The sequence below is a fragment of the Furipterus horrens genome, unplaced genomic scaffold (genome assembly GCF_987537825.1).
Source record: "Furipterus horrens unplaced genomic scaffold, mFurHor1.1.pri manual_scaffold_4, whole genome shotgun sequence".
NCBI lineage: Eukaryota > Metazoa > Chordata > Mammalia > Chiroptera > Furipteridae > Furipterus > Furipterus horrens.
In genome coordinates, this window is record NW_028327174.1 from 91057699 (window position 1) to 91083221 (window position 25523).

Below are 25523 nucleotides of genomic sequence, written 5' to 3' on the forward strand. Positions count from 1 at the left end.
CCACAACGGTCAATTTTAATTTGCATCTGATTCCAGGGATTTTTTCAAGATCCGTTTATATAAAACGTCTTCTACATTATTTTCTCCCTTCTTTGAATTCCTAAAAACTCACCAGTTCCTTCAGCGGAAAATAACCCCTCCCTTACTCTAGTTACCCTTCACCTATGCCTAAAGTCCCTTATCACTTTGCCTTCTGTACAGTATTTTTTCAACTCTTCATTTCAAACATAGGGGAAAAAAAAACAAAACCCACAATAAACACTCAGTCCCTAGATTCAACAAATGTTATATTTTGCCATATCCATAATTTTCTTTATCTTTCCTTATCTTCTGAATAATGATTCTGAAGAACTTGGGGGAAGAGACACCCTTCACCTATACAGTAAATTAATTAAGTACTGAAAAGACTAGTTATGTATCATTTCCATCCTTTCACATAGTAGGTCTTCTCTCCTAAACTTCACAGTAAGCCGTGTAGTATATAGACATGTTTGGGTACAACTATATATTTTGTAAATAACAAGTATTCATATTTGTATGTTTAATGCCTAGAACAAATCCAAACAGGCATTTAATAGATACTTGATAAATCAATAAACCTGCCACCATTTCATCCAAAGACTAAAGATTCCTTCAAGACACATAGGAAACACTTCCTTTAAATTCTTATCATTCAACAAATCATCTTTTTAAATAAACTGGTAACAACAAAAAAAGACATTTCTCTCTGTAATTCTTTATTAAAAATACTGCTGTACACATAAAGACTGAAAACAGGATTAAAGATGAATAACCCATATTGGGATCATGACATTAGAACTTAACATACTGGTGCTTTTCAGGGAAGTTGCTGACATCCAAATCACAGAACCAAGGTCAAAAGCAAAATACAAAGGTACTCTCAAAAATATTTACAATGAAGTAAATACACTAACAGAATTTAAAATAGGTATAAAAAAACTGAAATGACCAATGCTAATGATTTCAAGGGTTGTCCTTTCTGTGCTTTTATCTATCATAACAGGAAGGTATGGATAGTTTATATCCTTAATTTGACTATTTTCAGATATTAAAATCTTCCTATTAATTGAAAAGACTAACTTTTAGACAACCTCTTAAATGGAATTACACTATGGAAAAGAAGGCTCCCCCAAAAAACACCTAAGCAGAAGAGTTCTATTGAAAACTATTGCCAATAAAAACTGAATGAAAAATAAATATAAAACAAAGCTTAAAAAAATATGTTATTACCTGATACCAACTATTTTCAGGCTGATGATATTTACTCATGGAAACATATCAGCTGTCTACCTTTTATATTCAAACCAAGTCCTGAGGTTACTAGGGGCTGAAGCAAACTAGCATTTATGACACAAACATTCTTGGGTTTGTGATTTGAACCTGCCTTGCAGAGGGAAGTTTGCTGGTCTATACAGAATGAGAAATTCAAGCCCTATTTTACCCCTGCCCTTCCATAGCTTCTGTAAAATATTGGTCCACAAATTAAATTTTCAAAAAGTTCCCAGACCCTAAAACTAAAATAGATGATCCCCTTTCATTTTCAAAGAAAACAATATTGGAAAAAGTCTCCAGCCCGCTTATAAATTAAGCATTTCATATTTCTTCTAGAATACAAGTAGTTCTTTTTTTGTACAAAAGAATTACAATATGATTTGTCAAAAACATATAAAAAGACAGCTGCTCTTTCTCAAATACATGAGCTAATGATAAAAGACTTTTGCATGTTAATGTCTCCAAGTTCCTGTTCCTTTTACATAAAAAGAACATCATGGTGGCAAATGTTAATTATCCTTTGAATAGCAAACATTATGTTCTTTTAAAATCCATCCAGATCAAATGCAATCACTGATTTCTTTTTCACAACTGATGCTACCACACGTGGACTCAAATACACTCGTTACAACATGAGAAGTGTGTCTCTAGTCTTCAAAGCTTTCAGATGAAGAGAGGTTCTTTTTCTTGATGCAAATCTCAAGGCAGAGAAAATCATTTTAAAGCTTATAAAAAGTGGACAGAGAAATATTAAAAACTTCTCTGAAAACTACAAATATGTATAATTATTAAAATTGAAGACCATAACATCAGTTGCAAGTGCTTGGAAGTCTTTCCTAATCTTTTGAGTTTCCACATTTTCTTCATAGTTGCATGGTGAGCACCCAGTGCTAATAAAACATTCAGTGCTGGGAAAGGAGATATAGTCTGCATTACTGTTTATTAAGAAAGAAAATTCCTATGTATTTGGCAGTCTTCAGTATCAAAGTGTAAGTATTTCATTAACTAGAAATTCCATGAATACCGAAGTTTGGCGACAACTGCACGTCTAAATATTAAGAAAGGTAAGAGGAAGAAAATTCCAAACTTTTGAGATTGACTTATTCAGGAATATCCCACATAGTTATTATCAAAAGCACTATTACTTTGGGCTAAGCAGTGACTGCAAAGGCACAGCAGATTGTTATCCCTCCAGATTTAGGTTGTAAAACTTCAGAAAGCTCTTGATGCCAGACCACTGCTGTGTTTAGTTCATCTTCTGAACAGTGTCTCTGTGTCTGTATCCAGTGTAAAGTACCATAATAAAGCTGTAGTTCAAAGAACAGAACTTTTATTTAAAAATTTTTTTTTAAAAAGCAAACTGGAAAGAAGCTAAAGCAATATGCTCTTGAACTTCTTAATATTCTTTTTCTATTTAAAAAAGACTGCATAAATGTAAATGTATCTGACTAGCAGGGAAAAACCTTTTTCACAAAAGGCTCTGGTTGAATTTGGAACAAAGAGCTCTATGTGCTCCTTCAGTTACTGTTTATCCAATCCTTACAGGAAGGACTTAAATCAGGTAATAGGGAAATTCATATCTAACGACTCACTGATATTTCTCCTCATGTTTTTAAAAACAAACCCGTCCCTCCCCAAGTCTCAATCTGAACTAACAGTGGGTGGCATACAGAGCTTGCATACGATACTCTTACAAGAATTATGCGCCATACTGAACTTCTGTGAAATTATTTACCTGGTCCATTACATTATTCAGGGCAACCCATCCCTGAAAGAGCAAATTTTGCAACCCTCAGTGACAAAAATGCTGCCCATTATCATTTCCCCAAAAGGTCTTTGCAAATAGATTTCCTTAATAAGTATACAATGTGGCAAAAGTTCAAAGATCAGAAAAAAGTCTTTAAAAAATTAAAATTAGTGCATATGCAAGTGGAAAAAAACCAAAGCTGGAACATCATTCACCTAATGGTGCTCCTTAATCTAAAATAAATTCTTCACAGATATGGCCCCAACGGCAGCCACAGCTCTAGGATGATTGAAACATTCTTCCTTTCAAGCAACAGTGTACCTGACTGAAATGCAAGCAGCTTTGCTCATCTTCTGTTTGTTTCCCAGATATGCAATGAGATGATGAAAACAGTTCAGCTGTAGTGCAATTTGCTATTGGTTAAGTTCCTCAGCCATGTCCTGCGTTCTGTTAGCAAATACTACAACTGACCATTGGCAGCTGCAATCAGTTCTTGAAAAGTATTTTCAAAGCAGCGCTTTAAGTCACTGTAAGTCACCACAAGTACACTCTTCTCATCTCTGGAAATGAGGCTTATTTTTTCTGGCACACCAGCATCTAACTGAAACAGATACATAAAATATGAAGTTGACAGCATATAGAATATTATCTACTTCATCTATTTTGGGACAACATTTGCAATGATGATAAATAATTAAAAATTTTTCACTTCTGGAGATACATAAACATTTCATATCGCTAATCAGCAGGCACACACTTTTCAGCTCAGATGCTTTCATGCAAATGCTGCCCCTATGTTTCTCCCCGTCTTTCATGCTTTTCCTAATTGTTTGCATTATATTCCATAATTTCATTATTCCCCCAGTATCTCCCATTTTTTGGTATGATGAATTACAGTTCAATGAACATATTCATCTATTTAATTTTCTTCTATAGAATTACTTCCCTAGGAGAAAGACTTAAAAGTACATTGAATCAGAAAGTATGAGTAATTTTACAGCTTATACATTTAGCCAAATTGTTTTCCAAAGGGTATCAGACACCACTGATTTATAAGTTGTATCAATTTAGCAGCAACTGCATATCAAATAGGTCCTTGCTGTTTTAATTTACCATGTTATTAATTACCAAATGCTTTCATACATTCACTTTTCTTATTTTCACTTTACCCACTGATCTGTAAGGATTCAGCAGTAGCATTTTAATGAAGTTTCCCTAATGTGTAAATACTAATGAATCCTTAGTCCATCAAATAACTTACCTTGTTATGGTCTTCTCTTTATTTCTGTTTTCAATGTCCATTTTTCCGTCTTTTTTCATTAATTCATTAAAGTATGTTTCAAACTAATTCTAAAGACTGAAGCTCTCAAGTGATTTTACCAGTTAATTTCAGTCATTATTTTCACCAAAATAAGCGATGTCAAATTTTAAATTTTTATATCACCAATATGGCAATTCCTCCTTATTTTAATTTATTACTCTCTTTTCCAAATTTTTAAAATTGTCACACTTTCAGGTTTGGGGTAGGTTTTATTTATTATTAGTTATTTTATAAAATGAAAGAGAACTTTCTTCAAATTTTCAGTTACCCTAATATTCATTAAAAAATGTCCTCTTGCCCTGACCCAGTATACAGCTCAGTGGGTTAGAGCATCATCTTGATAGCCCAAGGTTGCAGATTCAATCCCTAGTCAGGACACAGATAAGAATCAATGAATGAATGCATAAATAAGTGGAACAATAAATTGGTCTCTCTCTCTCTCAATCAATTGATCAATAATTAAAAAAAAAATTATTCTCTTATGATATCTGTCCCCACCTTATTCCATCAGATCTACTTGTCAGTGTTCATACTAGTTCTACAAATTTATTTATATTTATTTATTTGTTTTACTTATTGATGCTTTGATATTAAGAATACTATTCTTTTTTTTAATTTAGTAAAATTATTCTCCACTGATTGCTCAAGAAAAATATTTTCCCACTAAGGGAAAAGAGGAAAATGAAAACATAAATCATACTGGACTAGTTCAATGGTACATACAGTTTTGTTCTGTCTTAATGTAGGTTACTGACAATATTCTCTAAAGTTTTAAGGAAATTTAAACATTACAAAGCAGTGATTAAAAACAAAACACCACGGTAGTTTCCTTGGAGGGGTTTACACAATGTATGAGGTGGGGTACCCAAAAAAACCCAGAATTATATTCTGGAGGGCGGGCCCCTTGTAGTAGAGGCTTCCCCCACTAGGTGAGTGTTCTAGGAACCCATCTGTATCAGTGTACCAGCTGGCGTTGTTGTGAGAGGCTGTGTTCAGCCTCGGTGAATTTTTTTGAAGACTTTCAACCTATTTGCCCATTTCATGATGGGTGACTTACAAGCATACCTGCCCACATCGTGCTCAGTGTTCAGCATGACCTCTGTACCCTATCCTCCCCATTCACCTGATCTTACCCTGAGTGACTTTTTTGTTTCCCCAATGAAAAAAGTCCTTAAAGGGAAACATTTTACCAATGAGGAAGAGTTGAAACAAAAAATGGCAGAAGCACTAAAAGGCATTAAATCAGCAAGCTCAAAAACTGTTTTGAGCAGTGGAAAAAAACGTCTGAATAGCTGTTGCATCAAACGGAGAGTACTTTGAAGGTGACTGAAATTTAAACATGTAAGAATAAATACACAATTTTTTACAAATAAATGCTGGTTTTGGAGGGCTGTCCCCTCGCGTGTTAACAGTTTTAACTCATGTGACAGAGCATTTATTTTTCTCCTCTAGAGCTTGTCATTTAGCGACAGTTGAGACCAGGGGGCAGGCAAGTGTTTTCTAAAAAGGACCATTAGTAAATGCTTTAAATTTCAGGGCTACATACAGTCTCTGTCACGTATCACCTCTTAGTTTTTTTCTTTTTCTTAACTTCTTTTAAAATGTAAAAACTATTCTTAGTGTGTAGACTATGTAAAAACAGACCATCAAATGGATATGGGCCACAGTTTGTCAACTCCTGATTTAGATATAAACCTCTACAGAGGTTAGGATTTACTTCTAGAGACCCATTCTAAGCTCTGTAATTCCAAGTAACCCATAAGGAAAATGCATTTCTTCTGTTCTCTGTAAATTGTATCTCAGCCTTTTCAAAAACACAAAAGTTCACCTCTCAAGTACATTTACGATCTATCTTTCACCTACCTCCCATTTATAACAGCTGGGTCTACTGACATTACCAGTACTGTGCTTTTACGACTGTAATACTTGATTAGTATACTCAAAGGAGAGTCAACATGACTCAGAATGACTTAGAAAAAAGGAATTCAACTTTTTATAAATACTTAAACGCAAAATTATTTTGCTGTTTTCCCACTCATTGTTTTATTTGGTATAACAAAATAACATGTAAATAAAATACAGTATAACGGGGTTGGAGAGTCAGTCATTTTGTGACATTACCACAATAAAGACGTCCACAATGAAAAATGTTATACATTTAGGTGTCTAAAAAATCCTACTCTAAAAATTAAGTAGAGGCATCTAAAAATTAATAATAAAATGTCTTGTAGACTATAGTAGAGTATATCTTAATTTCTTAAGTCTCTCAGTATTTGTAGAAAATTCAACTGTACAAACTGCAGACAGCATTATGTATTAAAAATCCAGATACAAATTACCTTGTTAAGACAAGAAATGATATGACTGAGGTCAATCCAAGGAGCACCTGCTTCTGTCACTTGATGAAAAAGATGATCCCTAAAGAGTTTCAACAGATAACGGTCTCCAGTCTCTGACCAAGTAGGATCCTTCTGAAACCTGGAGAAGATAATATTTTACTTCAATATCTCGTGCCATATGCTACATGGCTGTATTTTAATTCTTCAGACACAAAACTAGCTTTATTTTATTTTCTCCAAAAAAATAAAGGGGTTCTCTGTAGTTCTTTTTAATTCTCCAAAAGTTATAGGAAGGCTACTTTTTATTTCACATTTTATGCTTATATTGCCCAGACTTAAGAATTTAAAAATAATTTCATTTAACATGCAAGTATACGAATACCAGTTTCCAATTTTCAAGGGCAATCACCCCTATTTTAGAATCACTTCCTTATTTATTCTCCTACTGTTAAGATAAAACAGGGAAGAAATGGGTTTTGATATCTTTATAAATAGGTTAAAGAGGTTATCCTTTCCCCTCTCCCACTCTCAGGTTACAGAGCAGATAGTCAGGCATGTTTACTGGTTTCCTAGTCTCACATGATGATGTGAAAGTGTGCTACAAAAAACTGAGAACTGACCAGATTACCAGTTCATTTTCAGTGACCTTTGAAATTTACGGTCTACTAGGGAAAACAGACATTCAAATAACCAAAGGAAGTTGCAATTTCATATAAATAATGTGATTAAGAAAAAGAGATATAGTACAGACAGAAACACGATCAGTATTTGCAAAGGACAGAGCATGAAGTACTTAAGAAACATAAGAAAGATCGGTGTGGTTGGATGAGAATGGGGATGGATGAGAAAAGACTAGAGAAAAAAAAGAAGAGTACAAAGGGAGGGTTAGAGAGTAAGCACAAGGAGGAGAAAAAAAGGCAAGGAAAATGAGTGAGAGAAGGAAGAGAGAGGAGGGGAAAACTAAAAGAAAAAAAAGGCAGATTTGAAGCAGGGAGGTCAGACTATACAGCCTTTGATTATGTTAAAACATCAGTCTGCATTCTAAGAACAAGGAGAGAACCCACCACATGATTAAACACATTTTGCAAACATCAATCCAGGGACTTCCAATTCAAATTGATTAAACACACCCATTTACCTCTGTTCCCTTTCAAGCCCTCACCAAATCAACAATAAATGTCCTTAGAAGGGTATAAAGACACAAGAACAAAGGGATGAGAGGAAGAAAAACTGTCACAGAAATTTGGAAGGTAGAAAGCAGACAGGTAAGTGGTATGACTCAGCAGAACTGAACAAAACTGACTGTAATGCGATAGCGGGGCATGAAGAGGAGAGAGATCACAAGAAGCCAGCCAGAACAGTGAGGCTTGGTGCTGAAGTCATTAGGTATCACTAACGGTGCCAGTATGAAGTAAAGCTGGAAGCAGCAGTGGTTGGAAGTTCCATACACGGTAAACAGATAACCTATCTTCCATTCTTGCCCCCACCAGATATCTTTCTAGACAGGGCAAAAAGAAGAATCTCCAGCCTACAGTATGCCAGGCAAAGCAGGAGCTGAGGAGCTGAGGATCGGTGGGTGAAGCTATTCAACCTACACTTTCCCCCTCCTTGGCTTCCCAAAACTTGGCTATACTACAAAGAGAAGGTTGAAAGATTCTTTTCGGGAGCTGCTTACCTGTCCAACAGAAATACTGACATTTGGAAGTCTAACAAAAACAAATAAAAATCATACCTAACAGCATCACACATTCTGCTTGTATCACAAATTCTGCCCGCACTATTTAGGACCTCGTTTTTAATATAAATGGACAGTCAAGCATCAGAAATGTTTTGGGGAATAAAACAACACAAAACAAAGCATATTCCTGCTTCCTATGAAATACTGAAGGGAACAAGACAAAATCGAAAACCGAAAATCCCGACAGCCTTGGAGCAGAAAGTTCTTGAAAATTAAAAATATGATAGCAGAAATTTAAAACTTCAAAGAAAAACGAGAAAAGACTTTAATTTTATATAAAATAAGTTGAGATAATTGCCTATCAAGTAGAACAAAGAGGTACAATACAAAAATAGAAGAGAATATTAGAAAATCAGTCGCAAAGTTCTAACATCTGAACTACAGGAATTATGTGAGCTTGGACAAGGTATTTACCTTCCAGAAAGAGAAGAAGTTACACACACCAAGGCACATCTGTATTAATTTCTGAACATCAGTGATAAATACCCTAAAATCATGGGGAAGAGGAATGATTTGGAAAGAAAATGGCTTTAAATCTGTCTGGAAGCTAAAAAGACAATGGAGTGATGCCTCAAATTCCAAATGAAACTAAAGTTACTATTAGTCAGCTATGCACGACTAGGCATACGAGCTAACACAATCACTCAAGAGGGATTAAAATTGTAAAATTTAAGGAGGAAATATAATTAATAATATTTGAATATATGACTATATACTAGGAAACCCAAGAGAATCTATAAGGTAATAGGGTACAAAATATATAGAGATCTATAATTTTCACGTACATTGACAATAAGCAGTCTAGAAGACAGAATGAAGGAAAAACTCCCATTTATAAAAGCAACAAGAAAAAATACCTAAGAATAAACTTGGTGTGCTATAATTATATAAAGAACAACTTAAACACTGAAGAAAAGCAGCTGTCAACAAATACAATGACACGACATTATCTTGGTTAAGAGAACTTGAAATATAAAAACACAAACTCCTTAAGCTTACTAATAAACCTAACATGTTATCCTCTCAATAAAAATACCTTCAGGTTTATTGATTTTTTTTAAAAAACTAAAACAAGCTGATTGTACAATTTATACAGAATATCGAAAGTTTTAGGAAAACAACAAAAACAACACAAAACAAAATGGACAAAGAAAAGAACTAATAGTACTAGATTTTAAAATGTCAATAATTAAAACAATGTGAAAGATGCTGCCTTAAACCAGTGAAGGATAGCTAGTTTTCTGGGATTCATACCTTACATCCTACATGAATCCCAAATATATAAAAAATTTAATATGAAAAAAATTAAGCAGAGTCAAAAGAAAAGTGAAAAACTTAAATAAAAAAAAAAAATCACAAAGGGTAAATCCTCTAGCTCCTATAACCAAAAACAGGCAATCCAACTGAAAATAAAAATGAGCAAAGGAAATGAACTGACACAAAAGGACACAAATGAATCAAAATCATAAAAAAAGACAGGCAATATGTCCATTAAAAATAAATACAAAGCAAAACTGCATCTATGAGGTTGGCAAAAATCTACAAGTTTAACAGAAGTATTGCCGGTGAAAAACCCTCATGCATTATAAACCCTTCTGTAATAACAAATCATAGTGGCATTTCTACTAACCTAACGATCACAATTAGGCCTATATTTACGCACACACAAAATGAAGTAGACTCAGTCTCTGCAGCATGGTTTATTATACCAAAAGACTTAAAACAATCCAAATGCCCATCAATAAGGAACTGGAGAAATATTGCACCCATGGGATGGACTGTTAAATGGCCATAAACTATGAGAAAGAATAGCATATTTGGTTAAAAGCACAGACTCTGGAACCATAATGTCTGGATTCAAAACTGGCTCATATACTTACTAATTATGTGAGCTTGAGACCCTTTACCTTTCTATGCCTCAATTCTCTGTTAAATGGGAATACTAACAGTATCTGCATCACAGGGTTGTTATGAGGATTATGTTAGGTCATTTTTGTAAACCACTGACAATAGTTTTGAGTACTCTAAACATATCTGAACAAAATGATTTCCAAAATATATTATTATGAGAAAAAAGCAATACAGTAGTCCCTCGCTATATTGCAGTTCACTTATCGTGGCCTCACTGTATCGCGGAAGTTTTGAAAATATATTTAATTATTTATCGCGGATTTTTCACTAGATCATGGGATTTTGCGGTACTGTATATACGTATGTTGTTAAAGTTACGCAGGTTTAAGAGTGTAGAATAAATATAAGGTTCCTACTTCACAGGGGGGTCTGGAACGTAATACCCACGATAAGTGAGGGAATACTGTATACAAAAAAGCAGCTGTATGGTTTACAATATGTATATATTAAAAACTGACAGGTGTAGGTGGGAGTTGGGGGGAGGTGGGGAGCAAGAATACATAGTCAAACCCTAGGATGTATAAGAAACTAATAAAATGTTGGGGGAGAAACTGGAGAGATTGAGTATGCCAGTTATAAAGGAGAGATTTTATTATTTTTATTGCAAACCCTTTTCTACTTAAAAAAAAAAGTGTCCATATATAATCTATTCAAATATTTAATTAACAAAAAAGAATTTTCTGAGGACAATCTAGAATTTCATAACCATTAATAAAGTATGGAAGTAGAATAGATATTTTCCAACTGGCAAAAAGTAAAACTCACCTTCCTCAGGAAGCTACAGGAAGATGTGTGCCATTAAACCAAAAAAATAAAATTAAATTAAATAAAACAAGGGAAAAAGCCAGAAACAGGATATCCAACACAAAGGGAGAGACGATGAAAACTCCCAGGATAAAAGTGAAGGGAAGCTCTAGTTCTAAAGTTTAAGTGTGAGCGGGCTTAAAGCACAACCAGCCCATATAGGAACTGGACAGACAGGAACAGGGGCAATTTCTCTAAGGGGGAAAACAAAGGTTATCTATTTCTGACCATATGAAAACATGTTTTATAACTCTGGCATAAAGTTTGGAAAGGAATGGCAGTAAAACAGTTTTTCATTTGCTCAGTAGTTTTCTATGTAAGATACTTATTAACTCCATGAAAACAAAAATCAAGAAACAAAATACAAAAGATAAGAAAAAGAGTTATGATTTACCAGGTGGTACAGCTATTAGGATTTACCTTGTTATAATAATGTCAACACTGAATAAAGACTTAACATAAAATATATGGGGGTTAACTGTGAGTGTGTGTGTTTTCAGTTAAGTGAAGGGTGTAAGAGAAAAGCATCTTTCACAGGACAAAATCATTAGCTGAGTTAACTAGTGAACAAGAACAAGAAAAAGTACTATAAACATACATTTAAAAATAAAGAGATACATGCCAAAAGAAACATAAAAGTTTCTAAAAAGTGGTTCAACATATAGTCATGTTCTCTTCATTTAGAAAAATTATCAGGAAAAATACTAATTGAGTCTTTTAACTTTGAAGTAAGATAAGTGGACTTGAATTCTGCGGTCAAAAAAAATCCCTCAAACAATGACATTTATCTATCTTTATGAGAGAGGTGACATTTCTGAACTGTAACTTACACTAGTCACAATAGCTGCGACACTGCTCTGTCTTTTACAGTTATGCAGTTCAAACATTCTGCTTCTTTGTTGAACATATAATTAACTTCAACTTACAAATGAGGCAGAACTAAATGACAAATAATGTAAGATGGTGATGCTTCCCAATATCATTGATATGACAGCTACAAATAATGTGCTTTAATAGAAAATGAGAGACATACAACAATTAGAGATTTCTGTAATCTCTAATCTGAACAGGTAATTGACAAGGGTTCAAAAAGGAGTCAGGGTAAAGGTAGTACCAATCATCATAAAATGTTCACTCATATATAAACCACACTGGAGATCTAATACAGTATATTTTCTGTATGTATATATGTGTGTGAAATCCATAAGGACAACTATGCCTAGGCTGTAATTAAAAAACAGCACCCTACTGACTAACAACAGGCTTAGGGTCACTTCACAGGAGCATTTTTCTATTTTTCCAAATAAAACCAGTAAGGATAAGGTATACTTATTTTTATTATGCAAAATCATGCCCTTGGTTTAAAAAGTGTAAAATACTATAAATCCTTACTCCGGCCTCTCATTGATTGTTCCCAATTTTGCTAGAAGCCTAAACAGTCTTCCATTTTGAACCTCCTATAAAACATTTTAAAAAGAGACAGAATATTAATATTCCAGCTAACTGATTAAATAATAGCAAAAGTTTACAAAAACAGGTATCCTGCACCCAATTACCTTTAAGCAATAAATCTTAATATTCCAGTCTTTTGGTTATACTTTAAATACAATGTACTCAAGATTATGTAGCTGGCCATTTTTAAGAATTGTTAAAGTAATTCATATTTTTTTTAAGAAATCAATATTTTGTCACATCACTGTTGCAAGACCATGAACAAAAAGAACAAATGCCACATAGAAAATTAAAATACTAAGCATTAAGTTAGGGCAAAAATAACTGCAAACAATCTTAGCCAACTATGCACTATATTCCATTTAATAATTACTATGCCTTATATATATTTGTACACACAGATGCAAGCCTGTATGCAGGCTCTTAAATGCACTGTTTACCTTTGCAAGGTCCTCCTCTATGACATCATTTCTCATTTGAGCAGCATCCAATTGAGTATAAAATCGAGCACCAATCATGGGCATGATGTCATTGACACTTCGCATCCTGTTTTGGTCAGTCAACAGATATCTACCCAACATACAGAAGAATCACTTGAATGCCAAACATGCAATTAGAAAAACAACATAACTCACAAGCATGTAGCTATCAGTGCTGTTATGATATCAGTGCGCACAATTTTGAAAACATTCTTTCATGCAAGTCAAGTTCATTTTTAAAGCTTAATTATATTTCTTTTCCCTGGAAAACATTTTAAGAGCCAATGGAGAAAATTGTAAATGTGTCTCTTTCTCTACATTTTTACTATTATGAAAATGAGAAAGGAAAATTGAGTAGGGCTACACTTACCATTTCCATTCTCAAACCCTTCTTTACAATATTGAGATGAGAAGATTGTTACATACTTTTTTTGGAAAAGTGAAATAGGGGGTGGGTTGTAGGTGGGGAAATTTTCCCAATGCTCCTAAAAAATAATTTTTGAAACTAAAACTGGGTCTTCAATTTTGATAAATCAAATGAGCCTCAGCTTTTTAGGAAGCTGTCCTCTGCTCTGCAACTTCATTTATCAGCTATCATGGTATACTTATTTCTAAGAACTCTTCATGCACTAACACATCTCAGAAGAGACCAACTAAATTTCTTCTTTTGTTACAACTATGGCAGAAAAAAGTGTATGTTTCAAAGGGCTATTAATTATTAATCACCTAATATTCCTCATTCTGATAGGTGAGCCATTTCCTAACCATCTCATTAAAGTAGCCTCCCATTCTTTCACTCTCTGCTTCTAATTGTCTTACTTTCTTCATAGGACTTATCATTATCTGCAAACGTCTTACTTGTTCACATGTTCATTAACTCCTTCCCATTACGGTGGAAGATACAGAAGATGGGAATTTTGTGCATCTGTTTAAAGCATCTTCAGCATCTGGCATATAGCACATATTCTTTTGTTGAATAAATAGTTACATTTATGTAGATAATCTGTATCTTAGCTATTTATCTGAATTACTGACACATTTTCATGTAACTACTCATGCTTAAAATTTTACAAGCTACGTGGCTTTGGCAAGTTACCATTCTATGCCTGTTTTACCATCTTTAAAAATGGAGCCAATAATGGCTCTGAGTTTATAGGGTTTTGGGGAGAATTAAGTGAATCAATTAATATCAATCAGTTTGAAAGTGCCAGACACGTGGTTTACTACTCTATAAATTTTAGTTACTGGTTAGTATTAAAGTATGACTTTTTTGTTTATTCAGTTTTTATTCAGGAAAATTTCAATCATTTATATGAGTAGAGAAAATTACATACTGAATCTCCATGTACCCATCACCCAGTTTCAATAATTATTAATATATGGCCAACTTTGTTACATTTATATCCTTTACTCTCTCATTTTTAAAAGGAAACTTCGGAGATTGTAACTTGAGATTAGAGACATCCTAGGTGTTGCAAACCAAGGCTAGGAATCACTGTTGTGATAATAAATGAAACAAATATTTTCACTTATAAGAGAAATCATCTTATTTGATTATAAATAGGAACCAGGTACCACTGGCTTCAAGTGCTCTGTCACGAACAGGACACTTAGGCCAATGTAACAAAGCACAGGTGGGCAGCCCCATCCTCCATCCCTCAATTCCATACCCCAAGGCTAGTCCAAAAAGAAACAGGATCATCCAGGGCTACGAGAAAAATCGGAAGGAACAGCTGGAAACTAAAGAGAGAGTGAAAAGGATGAATAAGCTCGAATTGCTTCTGGAACATAATAGGATAAATCTCAAGAGACTTCCTAGCATCTGTTCTCTAGAACAATTTTTTATAATAAAGGTTGCCCGCCCCCTGGAATTCCCTTTTAGGGAGAAGTCCTTCTGTGATGACAGTAGTCCACAGTGGGTTTCTCTTAAGCCAAATTCATTTCGAACCTGCATACAAGGATTCGTTGGAGTCTAAAGATAATGGAGTAGAAGCACAGAGACTTTATATACATGCTATCTGGAATGGGTGTTCTGACCACAGAGTATGTAATTGAATTGCACCTGAGGCTTATTTATGACAGCTTTCACAAAGATACTGACTACTCTCTTGAACAGCACTTATAGAACTTTCTGAGATGGTGGGAATGTTCTATGTCTACACTATCCAGTATTAGCCAGGAACTACATGTGGCTTTTGAGCTCTTGAAAAGTGGTTAGCCCAACTGAAGAACTAAATTTTGAATATTGTTTAATTTTAATTAGTTTAAACTTAAGAGGTCATATGTAGCTAGTAGATACCAATGCAGCTTTAGAGGGTGCCCTTTGGCAAAATGTTTAAAACATTAGTAACTGATTTAAATGCAATGGTTTATGAATTTATTCCAAGAAATATATACTTTGCAACAAAAATAAATTACAAGTGCTTAATTGTGTTTTGCCTGATTTTAAATAGTGGAAACTAAAATAAATACAATTACTGTTAAAAGGTCCTTACAAAAAAGCTGTCTTATATGATTATGATACACGCTTAATCATATATGAAAACTTACAAAATCAGATTCTTCAGGTCAGAGGAGTAGTTGATTGTCACCAGTTCCATGGCTTTCTGTAAATTCTCTCGCTGAATTCCTGCCAAAGAGTTGCAAGCCAAAGCCAACACAACTTTTCCTAATGATATCAGATCTGCTTGCTGACATGAAAGAATAAATATAACTTTTAATTTTTATTTTATAGGTACAAATTTAATACACTGACACTATTGCCTGCATGGAAAAAGCACTTGTACAAAAAAGCTGCAGAGCTCAGCACAGGGGTCTCAAATATTGGTGCTCATCAACATCAGCTGGAAGCTTATCAAAAGAATTTCTGTGCCTCTTAACCAGAGATTATCACTCAGTAAATCTGGAAACAGGCCCAACATTTTTAAAGCACCCAGGTAATTCTGATGAAGGTAGTTCTAGGACTATAAGAAACTTCACATGACAACTACAGAACAGCTGCCTTAAAATTTAAAAAAAAAAATTATTATTTAAATAGAGCTTTAATACTTTTACTATAACAAGAAATTTAAGGCTGCTCACTATACACTTGCTTTATTATGACAATTACAATTTATAATAAGCACTTTTCGTTTTCCATGATGCCTAAAATATAGCGGGTATTTGAAGATTTATTTGGAGAAAAGTTATTCCATTATTCCAAATACATCAGTCAATACCTGATTCAAGTATGTTCTCTAGAACATCAAAAATGATGCCAACCCAATGACATCCCATTTGTTGATGTTCTAAATAGACAATTTTACTCTCACTGTAACAGATTTTTGAGCTCTGTAACCACTTGGTTTCCTATCTTTTTTTTTTTTTAAGATTTACCAGCCTGAGGCCTTCCTTCTAAAAGGATTTTCAAAAGACAGTGTGTTGAATTGAGGTGAGCTTTCCGTTACCTATTACACAGTGTAACTCCAGGAAACAAAATAGTGACCCCACATGGCCCTGTTTAGCATGTATCTGGGAGAATGGAGCAGCTGAGTTAAATGAAATCATTTGAAGAAATTTCTACCAAAAACGTCTTTAAATCTTCAAAATCTTCAAAATCTGAGATCTCATCTGAATTACTGGATACATGACATGTTCAGTTCCTAAATATTGGTTTAGTATAAGGAGTTTTCAACCCTAGGTACACATTAAAATCATGAGGAACTTAAACACAAAAACTCACCCAGTGGCCATCTCCTCATCTTAGTTCTGGTATTATTAGTCTGGGATAAGATCTAGGTATTGGTAGTTTTCAAAGCTTCCACAAGAGATTCTGATATGCAGCCAGTGTTGAAACCGACTGGTTTTGTGGAATGTTTATAATGGTATATTTGCGATACCAGGGAATTATTTCAAGGCAATCACTAAAGAAACTTTAGCACTATATGGCTACCATTAACAACATTCTACCCAAATAATAAAGTATAAGAGAAAAGTCAAAGTCCATCACTAAAATAACATGAAAAAGTTCAAATTTAAAAATTTATCCCAAACTAGCATTTGTGAATTTGACACTATGAACATAAGATCCCATAATCAGTGGAAAAACTGATTAGAAAAACAAGCTACTTGTGAATCTATAAGGACAAGAGATGCCAAGGATTCATGTCAGAGAAGCTGTTTAAAACTTCATTACAGGAACAGAGAGGAGCCAGAGGCAGAAGGGAAGGTGGCATGGCAAAGGTCACTGCTGCCATAGTTTCTTTCTCTGGAGGGCACTGCAGTGAATGAACTCAAGGACTCCCCTCAGTCATTCTCAAGATCAAGTAACCATCCCAAGTTACATTAACAAAATCGTAAATCAGTGCACGTAAACACCTACTAAAAATTTCTCTTAAGTTGCAATTCAGTGTCGTCAGCAAAAGAAACTGAAGGTTATTATTTATCAAGTATGTGAGCAGCATGTACCAATACAGAGCCTCCCCACCCTTAAAACAGTAGAATTTTCAGGTTAGCCCCATCCTGAATTGATAAGATTAGTAAACTTCCCACTTAGAACATCCCATTAGTCCCTATCATAAGATAGGAGAACAAAAGACCAAAAAAACTAAAGGAACTGGTGGATTTAAAGAACAGGATCATCTTACTAAAGTACTTCCTATCACCTTTCTAAAGCTGACTCAAGGTGGGAGTACTCACTTCAGAAATAAAATATACATGTCACTTAATTCAGATTAAATTAGAACTTTTATTTTTTTCAATAAAAGAAGTTAACCAAGGCCTACTGAAGTAAGAGTGTCTAACATGATAGAACTCAATTACTCTCCGTTCCTTATTTCCCAGGTAAATATTGGGTTGGCCAAAAAGTCCACTATGTTTTTTCTGTACAATGACTCTAGTAGTGCTTATTTGTCTTTAAGTTCATCCGAAACAATTTTCTTAAGATTGTATTGTGACAGCTGTCATATCAGTGTGCATTAAAAAAAAAGTATCAAAAATTTTGTGCAATCATTTTATTACTGAAGATGGAAGAAGATATGCAACATTTCTGGCATATTATGCTTTATTATTTCAAGAAAGGTAAAAATACAACTGAAATGCAAAAAAAATGATGCGTGCAGTATATGTAGAAGGTGCTGTGACTGACTGAACGTGTCAAAAGTGGTTTGAGAAGTTTCTTGGTACTACTGACATTTTGGGCAAATAATCCTTCGTTGTGGGGCTGTCTTACACATTGGAAGTGTTTAGCAGCGCCCCTGGCCTCAACCCACTAGAAGCCAATAGCAGGAGATAGCCGATATACTCAAAATATCCAAATCAATAAAGTTATTGGTGAAAATGAAAAATGTACTTCTATTTTATGGGGAAAAAGTAATAAGACTTTTTGGCTAACCCAATAATTTTCCAGTTGTTATTTTGCTTCTTACCTCCATCTGATCCCCACCCCCCATTTGTTGAATTCTGGGGGTTTTCTCCCCAACTCATTTTCAGTTTCTTTCTGATTCTTGACTTCTTGATTTTTCTGATTCTATCTATGGCTCTCCTTATGTCAGTCTCTATTCACGTGTCTGAATCAGACTAGGAAAAATAGACTACAAGAAACAACATACTCCTTTCTCATGTGCCCTCTTCTCTATAAAATCATAATCCCCTGTTTGGAACTATCTTTAATTCTCTCCTTTACTTTACCATAAGCTATATAAAGCATCTTCCACACACACATTACCCACCCCCCCCAAAAAATAAAGAAAAGAAAACCTGATAAATCCTTTACTGCTGAAAAATAAAGGGGAATGACAACAGGTTGAAAGTAGCCTGAGTTTATGAATGATGGCAATTGCTAACTTACCCAATGAGTTGACCCAAATGCTTACATAAAAGTTGTTGTTTGGAACTTTGGGATTACTTTTTCTTACGAAAAATTGTTTTTCAAGGTTAACCTGACACCTATAACTGAAATAATGTACATTTGCAAAGAAAAAAAATGTTAAATAATACTGTTGTGACAGTTACTGGGGGAAAAAAACAAACTAGTCTTATTTTAGATTAGTAATTAAAATAAAAGGGAATTCTATTCAGAATAAAGAAGAATAAGGATAAGTAAGGTTGTTTTTTAATGCAGACATGGGGTTTCCAGATACTTGCAAAAGAGGTTTATGGCACTAGTTTTAAATGTCTAATTTCTCTTCAAAAATTTAATGGTATTTTCCTACATATATGAAAATTGCTACTAGTTTTAACAGTCAATAACCAGTCACTTTTAGAAGCACAGTGATTATTAAGAAAATTTTTCTGAACCAATCAGTTAGTCAATAAATACAAGACAAAATAAGGAGAGTAGGTAATAAACAACCACCCTAGATAAAAGAAAGAAAGAGAGAGAGAGAGAGAGAGAGAGAGCAAATCTCCTTTGGCAGAAGGAAGCTGCTGCCACTAGCGGAGAAGTAGCCACAGTCTTCCATGTAGTGGCCACTAGGTGATGCTACCAACCAGGACAGCCTGGCTGCTGTGGAGGTTAGGTGGGCACAAGCAGGGTGGAAGAAGATGAGAAAAGTTTGGATACAACTGACTGAATGTGATGAATGGCTCTAAATCTTCAGGACTGCACTGCTTGTGGTAAAATAAGTTTATGCGTGAATTTCAATACTAAACACTACTTAGACTCTACCTCTCTGTCTGTTCTTTCCTTTTTGTTCTGAAATTTTATCTTACAATAAAGTGAACTAAAAACCTTTTTTCCAGATTTAAACAAAAGAAGTTGAAAGGAGAAAGGCAATGGGGTGATAAGGTATTCTTTGTTTTTCCATTTAACAAGCAGAGGAGATTCTGCTTTATATCAAACCTCTGTTAATAAATGTTCAGAAACACAAAAAATTTCTTATACAAAGAGAACACTGACTTAAAATGACAGTTGCATAGCCTCCAAAATATGTACTGTAATACAAACTGAATGATCTGGAACATACTTTAACCAGCCACGTCACTTGCAGAGTAATCAAGGCAAAAGCGGCTCCACTTAAAACTCCTTGTAGACATAGGTTCTTATTCCGTATCTTGGAATATTCAAGAAATAAGAAATAATAGCTAAGAACATAATAAGACCTAAATCCACACTATTATCATGAAATCAGACTGCCATCAAATTCTGATAATGTACAAAGAGCACTGGGCTTTGATTAAGAAAAAAGAAATTACTGAAAACCAGCAATACAACACTAATCCTCTGAAAATATTTCTAAAATTTTCAGATCAGTAGTGGGACAATTGTTCTGTAAGTAATATCTCATTTAATTCTTTCAGCTGACCAATTAATCTGTTTTAATCTCTGCCAAGGACAAATTTCCTAATCACATAAACACACTTTCATTTGAACAGCCAGAGTCCCCGACACTGTCATTAATTCTGTATACTCCAATTTATTAGGGCTCCACACTAAATGCATCACAAGGATTAAGAAATACCTGTTCAAAGTTTGCATAAAGACCACCCAGAATAAACTGTACTCTATGCTTAAAACCCTGAAATACTTTAAAATAAACAAAATTTGTCTTAAAAGAAGACCAAGCTTTAAGTTATTAAGTATTCATGTTAATTCTTACTCACCTGATATTGAGCCATTAATGCCAATGGATTATTATTCTGACTGTTATCAAATGTTAAAACATCGAATACTCCAACACAATTTACTCGCAACCTTTAAAGATCAGAGAATTTTAAAAAATAATTAAAATGAGATTTAAAAAATTATATACTAGGGGAATTTTAACATTTCCTGTAATATGTGGAAGGATCTCAGAACATTATCTACTCTACCTTCCTGTCCTACCCCCATATAGCCTCTACCAATCACCACTTTAGAGGTGAGAAATATTCAAGTGATAGACCTACCATTATAAAAGTCAGCAACTAATACACCCAGGACAATAACTCACATCTCTACCAGCCCAGTGGTCTTTCCACTGTACCAAGCTGCTTCATTTATGTAAAGAGAACTAATTATCTTCCTAACACTTGCTGAGGATGTACTAGTCAACATTGGAAGCATTTTACATTTAATTCATTCATTCAATCCTCTCAATAATCTTGAGACAGGTGTCTTATAAATGTGGAAAATGGAGAGAATAATACTTGTCTCATAAGGTTATTGAATAGATGTAAGTTAAGCAATTTGATCAGGGTCATAAAGTCAGTAAACAGAGCCAGGATATGAACCCAGGTCACCTGGTACAATACTACATCCTGAGCTCTTCATGCCATGCTACCTAAGACAATGCTCAAAATTACAACTCAAACAAAACTCTGCTGAAGTCAGGATCTGTATTGAACTCTCTCAGTGGTTCTCAAAGCATGGGATCCAATCAGCAGCAATATGACACCTAGGAACTTGTTGGAAATGAAAACTTTCAGGCTCCGCTCCCGATTTACTAAATGAGAACTCTAGGGTTGGGGCCCAACAATCTGTGCTAAATAAGCTCCCCCTAGATAATTCTGATTCATGCTAAATTTTGAGAACCACAGTTGTACACAGAAAATTTGTACTGATACTTCTATATTTTCCCCTCCCCTAACCATACATACCTCCAAACCCTTACAAGATTCTTAGTTAATAACGGCATTTTTATTAAGAATTCAACGTTTTTAAAAAACTTACAAATGAACTCAAAGTCACAGCAGTTCTTCTGGATGGAATATATGAAAAGGTAAAATTAAACCAAATCATCAGGCTTTGTTTAAAAGCTGTCATAGGATAAATGTTCAATAAAGAACAAAACTCCAAATGTTAGTACCTAGTTTTGCCAGTTATCAGAATCTTTGTTGGGTCCATAACTCGACATGCCAAACCTGCTGTATGAATGGTACGCAAGGCAGAACTCAACTGGACAATATATGCCCAAATAAGAGATTCCGGCAATAATCCAGCATGCTGCCTGGGCAACGGCCCATCGTGTTGACCTATAAAGCAAATAATAATAATAAATATCTTAATTTAAGTAATCAACTAAAATATTAAACCAGAAATTTATGTTCATGAAATAATTTGTCAATTTATACATGTGTATATAGGTAAAATTTAAGTTTAGTCTATAAGTAAGAATTTAAGGGACAAACCCAAAATCTCCCATTTTGAGATTATACCTTTATATTGTTAGCAGCAGCAGAGCTCTCACTGAACTGTTCTTTTCTGCAACCACTGTAATTATTGACTAAATAAAAATTATTTAAAGAATTCCTATTTAATTGTGAACCAAATAAATGTAAATTCTGATTAACAAACAGGATCTGTAGAGAATGTTATTTTACTTAAAGTGTGGATAATCCCATATTGTTGTCCATGCAAGACCTGTTCATTCTATGGCTTGAGGGAAATCAAAGTCTCCACCATCATTTACACTGAATGTTTCTCGTTCTCCTTGTACTGCTCGGCCTCCTCTGTTATAGCCAGGTCAGGCAGATATGATGACTTCCAATTCACAAAAACATGAAGGTAAAACACTGAATGTCACTTAGGTATAAAGATAAAATACCATGAAAAGTAATCATTTCTATTCTATCGATTCTTATAAATGCTTCCTGATACAATTTTCTGAATTACTGTTAATCCTTAAACCAGTAAAATGGCGCCATATATATTTAACCCAGATTTTGTAATTACAGTAGTCTCCCCTTATCCACTGTTTTGTTTTCCATGGTTTCAGTTACCAGATACCGACTTCAGTCGGAAAATATTAAATTTCGCCAACCATCAACATTAAATGCTCCTGACATCCAGCCATTGATGGTGTCATGGCACAACGATCCAGGATCTATGGAAGCAGGGGGTTCTCCTTCTGATATACCATCAAGAAGGTCAATAGTAGCCTAACACTACGTCACTATGCCTACCTATGTCATTAACCTCTTCATTTCATCATCTCACATCATCAAGAGGGTTACGTTTAATTATATATTTTGAGAGAGAGGTCATACTCATGTAACTTTTATTACAGTATATTATTATATAATTGTTCTATTTTATTATTGGTTACTGTTGTTAATCTCTTACTGTGCCTAATCTATAAATTTAACTTTATCAGTACTACTATTCCCAGTTTTAGGCATCCACAGGGGTCTTGGAACATATTCTCTGTGGATAAAGGGGGACTGCTGTGTTTCAGGGAATATAACCCTAGAAATTCAACTGTACAGATGGTTGTAAACAAACCTTTTGTGTATCAGGTCTGAAAACAACAAGTTAAATGATTAATTGTGGAGATAATAAATAGCAAACAGGTACTTAAGGCTTGGGATAAAATTTCCAGGAAAAAAAGCAAATACAAAATTACAAAAATGCTATCCCTGAATTTAGACAGAACTAAAGATAATAAAATCTGAAAAACCAGTGTTATATGACTCAAAACGTGGTTCCAGTGATAAATGCCAAGACAACATTAAAGACAACTATAAAGAACTTAAATAAAACTATTTAATAAATGAGGTAATAAGGAAAAGGAATATTGATTTTAAAAAAGTGCTTACTGTATGCCAGATTGTTTAGTTACTTTACCACATTTTCTCACTTTAAACCTCTTATCACAACTCCTATAAGGTATGGTATTACTAATATACCAATTTTCTAAATTAGCATATTTCTTACAATATGCAATTTTTTGTGTGCTAAGTTAATAAATTAAATAGTTTAAGAAAACATTAGATATCCATCTATGTCTCTATGAATTTAAACAAATATTGACCTTTATTTTTTTTTCAATATTCACATTGGGAAAACAAAGATTGCCTTGTAACAGAAGTTTCTCTAAATTAAAGTTTATATGGTATGTTTCGGGATGTTACTACCATTCAAACAATATTTTAAAGTCTTAGAAAAAGGACTGATTCCTGTGAAAACGTAAACATATCAAATAATCAGTCAACACCAAAAACAGAATAATTTTTTTTTTTAAAGCTGGAAAGGAGTTCTATAAGTCAGTGGTTCTCAACAGGAGTAAATTTTTCCTTCCTTAGGGACGTTTGTCAATGTCTGAAAAGTCTTGGTGCCACAAATGGAGTAGGGGTTTGCTACTAGAATCTAGTGGGTAGAGGCCAGGGAGCTGTTGAATATCCTGCAATGCACAGAACATGCCCTACAGAAATAACCATCCAGCCCCAGATGTCAACAGGGCTGATATTGGGAAACCCAGCTATAAATTATAGCCAACAGTCTTTTCACAGGTGGTATTACTAAAAAAAACTTGAACAACTACAGCTACATTTGTTTATAGAAAAAGTTATACCACATCCCCTAAAATTATATGTCTACAGATGACAGGACAAAATGAAAAGAAATGAACACTATATGACCAGATTTTTAATGTGAAACAGTCATGTAACCACAGCTTTCTTCTTGTAACTGTCAGAAAGCAAAGTTACAAGTAAACAGAAGCAATATATTTTTATTCATAGAGTCCTTTAAAAAGTTACAATCCAAAAAATACTGTCATGTGACTCAAATCTTTCTCCCTCCTTAGTTTCTCTCAGTATGTACTCAAGAAAACCCTGGAGATTCAGTCAAGATGGCAGTGTAGGGAGGTGTGGCTGACCTCTTCGCACAACCACATCAAAATTACAACTGAAATATAGAACAACCATCAGCCAGAACCATCAGAAATTGAGTTGAATAGAAGTCTGACAACTATGGAATTCAAGAAACCATCCAGACTGGTAGGAGGGGCAGAGATGCAGAATGGGCTGGTCTCTCACTCACATGTGAATAAAAATTCAGGAGTGATATCTCAGGAGCCAGGAGTCCCAGCCCCACACCAGGCCTCCCAGCCCAGGGTTCCAGTGCCAGGAAGATAAGTCCCCACAACTTCTGGCTGCAAAAACCAGCGGGGATTGGGTCAGTGGAAGAAACTGCTGGAGTCCTAAGCAGTTCCTCTTAAAGAATCCACACACAGACTCATCTACTGAGACACTCCCTCTGAGCTTCAGCACCAGGGTAGCAGCTTGAAAAGCACCAGTGGCATACAGGAAGAAAGTGAAGAGTCTGGCATCAAGGCCAGCAAAGGCCATTGTCTCTTTTCTAAATCCTCCCCCTACAGAGCCGGGCAACCTGGTACCACATCTGAGACTCTATCAACCTGGCTAACTCTGTTTGAACCCCCCTTGGAGATCCCAAGAGACTTAAGGGCCCCACCCGACTTATGGGGCCCACGCAAGCTGCTTTCTTGGCTAATGATTCACAACTTCCTAAATCCTATCGAACAGGCAACAGATGGCCTCAATGAGCTCAAAGCCAGGAACTACCAGCAGCCAGCTTAGACTCACAGCTTGGCTTCACCTGGGAATCTCTAAGCCCAGCACGAGTAGCAGCCATGTCAGATTGCTTTATAGCTCAGGCAGGGGGGCCCCAGGCCAAACACAGGTGGAGGCTGACCTTGGCCTGTACCACCCAGGAAACCCCAGGGCCAGCAACCCAGTGAAC

At 34.8% G+C, this 25523-nt stretch overlaps 1 protein-coding gene across 6 annotated transcripts in view; it reads right to left on the bottom strand.

Annotated features, from left to right (window-relative positions):
• Positions 1–716: 716 nt before the first annotated feature.
• Positions 717–25523, bottom strand: part of PAN3 (poly(A) specific ribonuclease subunit PAN3) — a 146222-nt gene continuing 121415 nt past the window's right edge. For 5 of the 6 annotated variants that reach the window (XM_090273760.1, XM_090273759.1, XM_090273758.1 and 2 more), the window contains 7 exons: positions 21850–22015; positions 20666–20756; positions 15635–15774; positions 13046–13175; positions 12546–12610; positions 6701–6839; positions 717–3641 (listed from right to left, as the gene is read on the bottom strand). In XM_090273760.1, coding sequence (XP_090129886.1) covers positions 3501–3641; positions 6701–6839; positions 12546–12610; positions 13046–13175; positions 15635–15774; positions 20666–20756; positions 21850–22015 — 872 coding nt within the window. In that variant the 3' untranslated portion in view covers positions 717–3500. Of the gene's footprint in view, positions 3642–6700; positions 6840–12545; positions 12611–13045; positions 13176–14610; positions 14825–15634; positions 15775–20665; positions 20757–21849; positions 22016–25523 lie in introns of those variants that run through there. The other variant, XM_090273761.1, reaches the window with a different exon arrangement.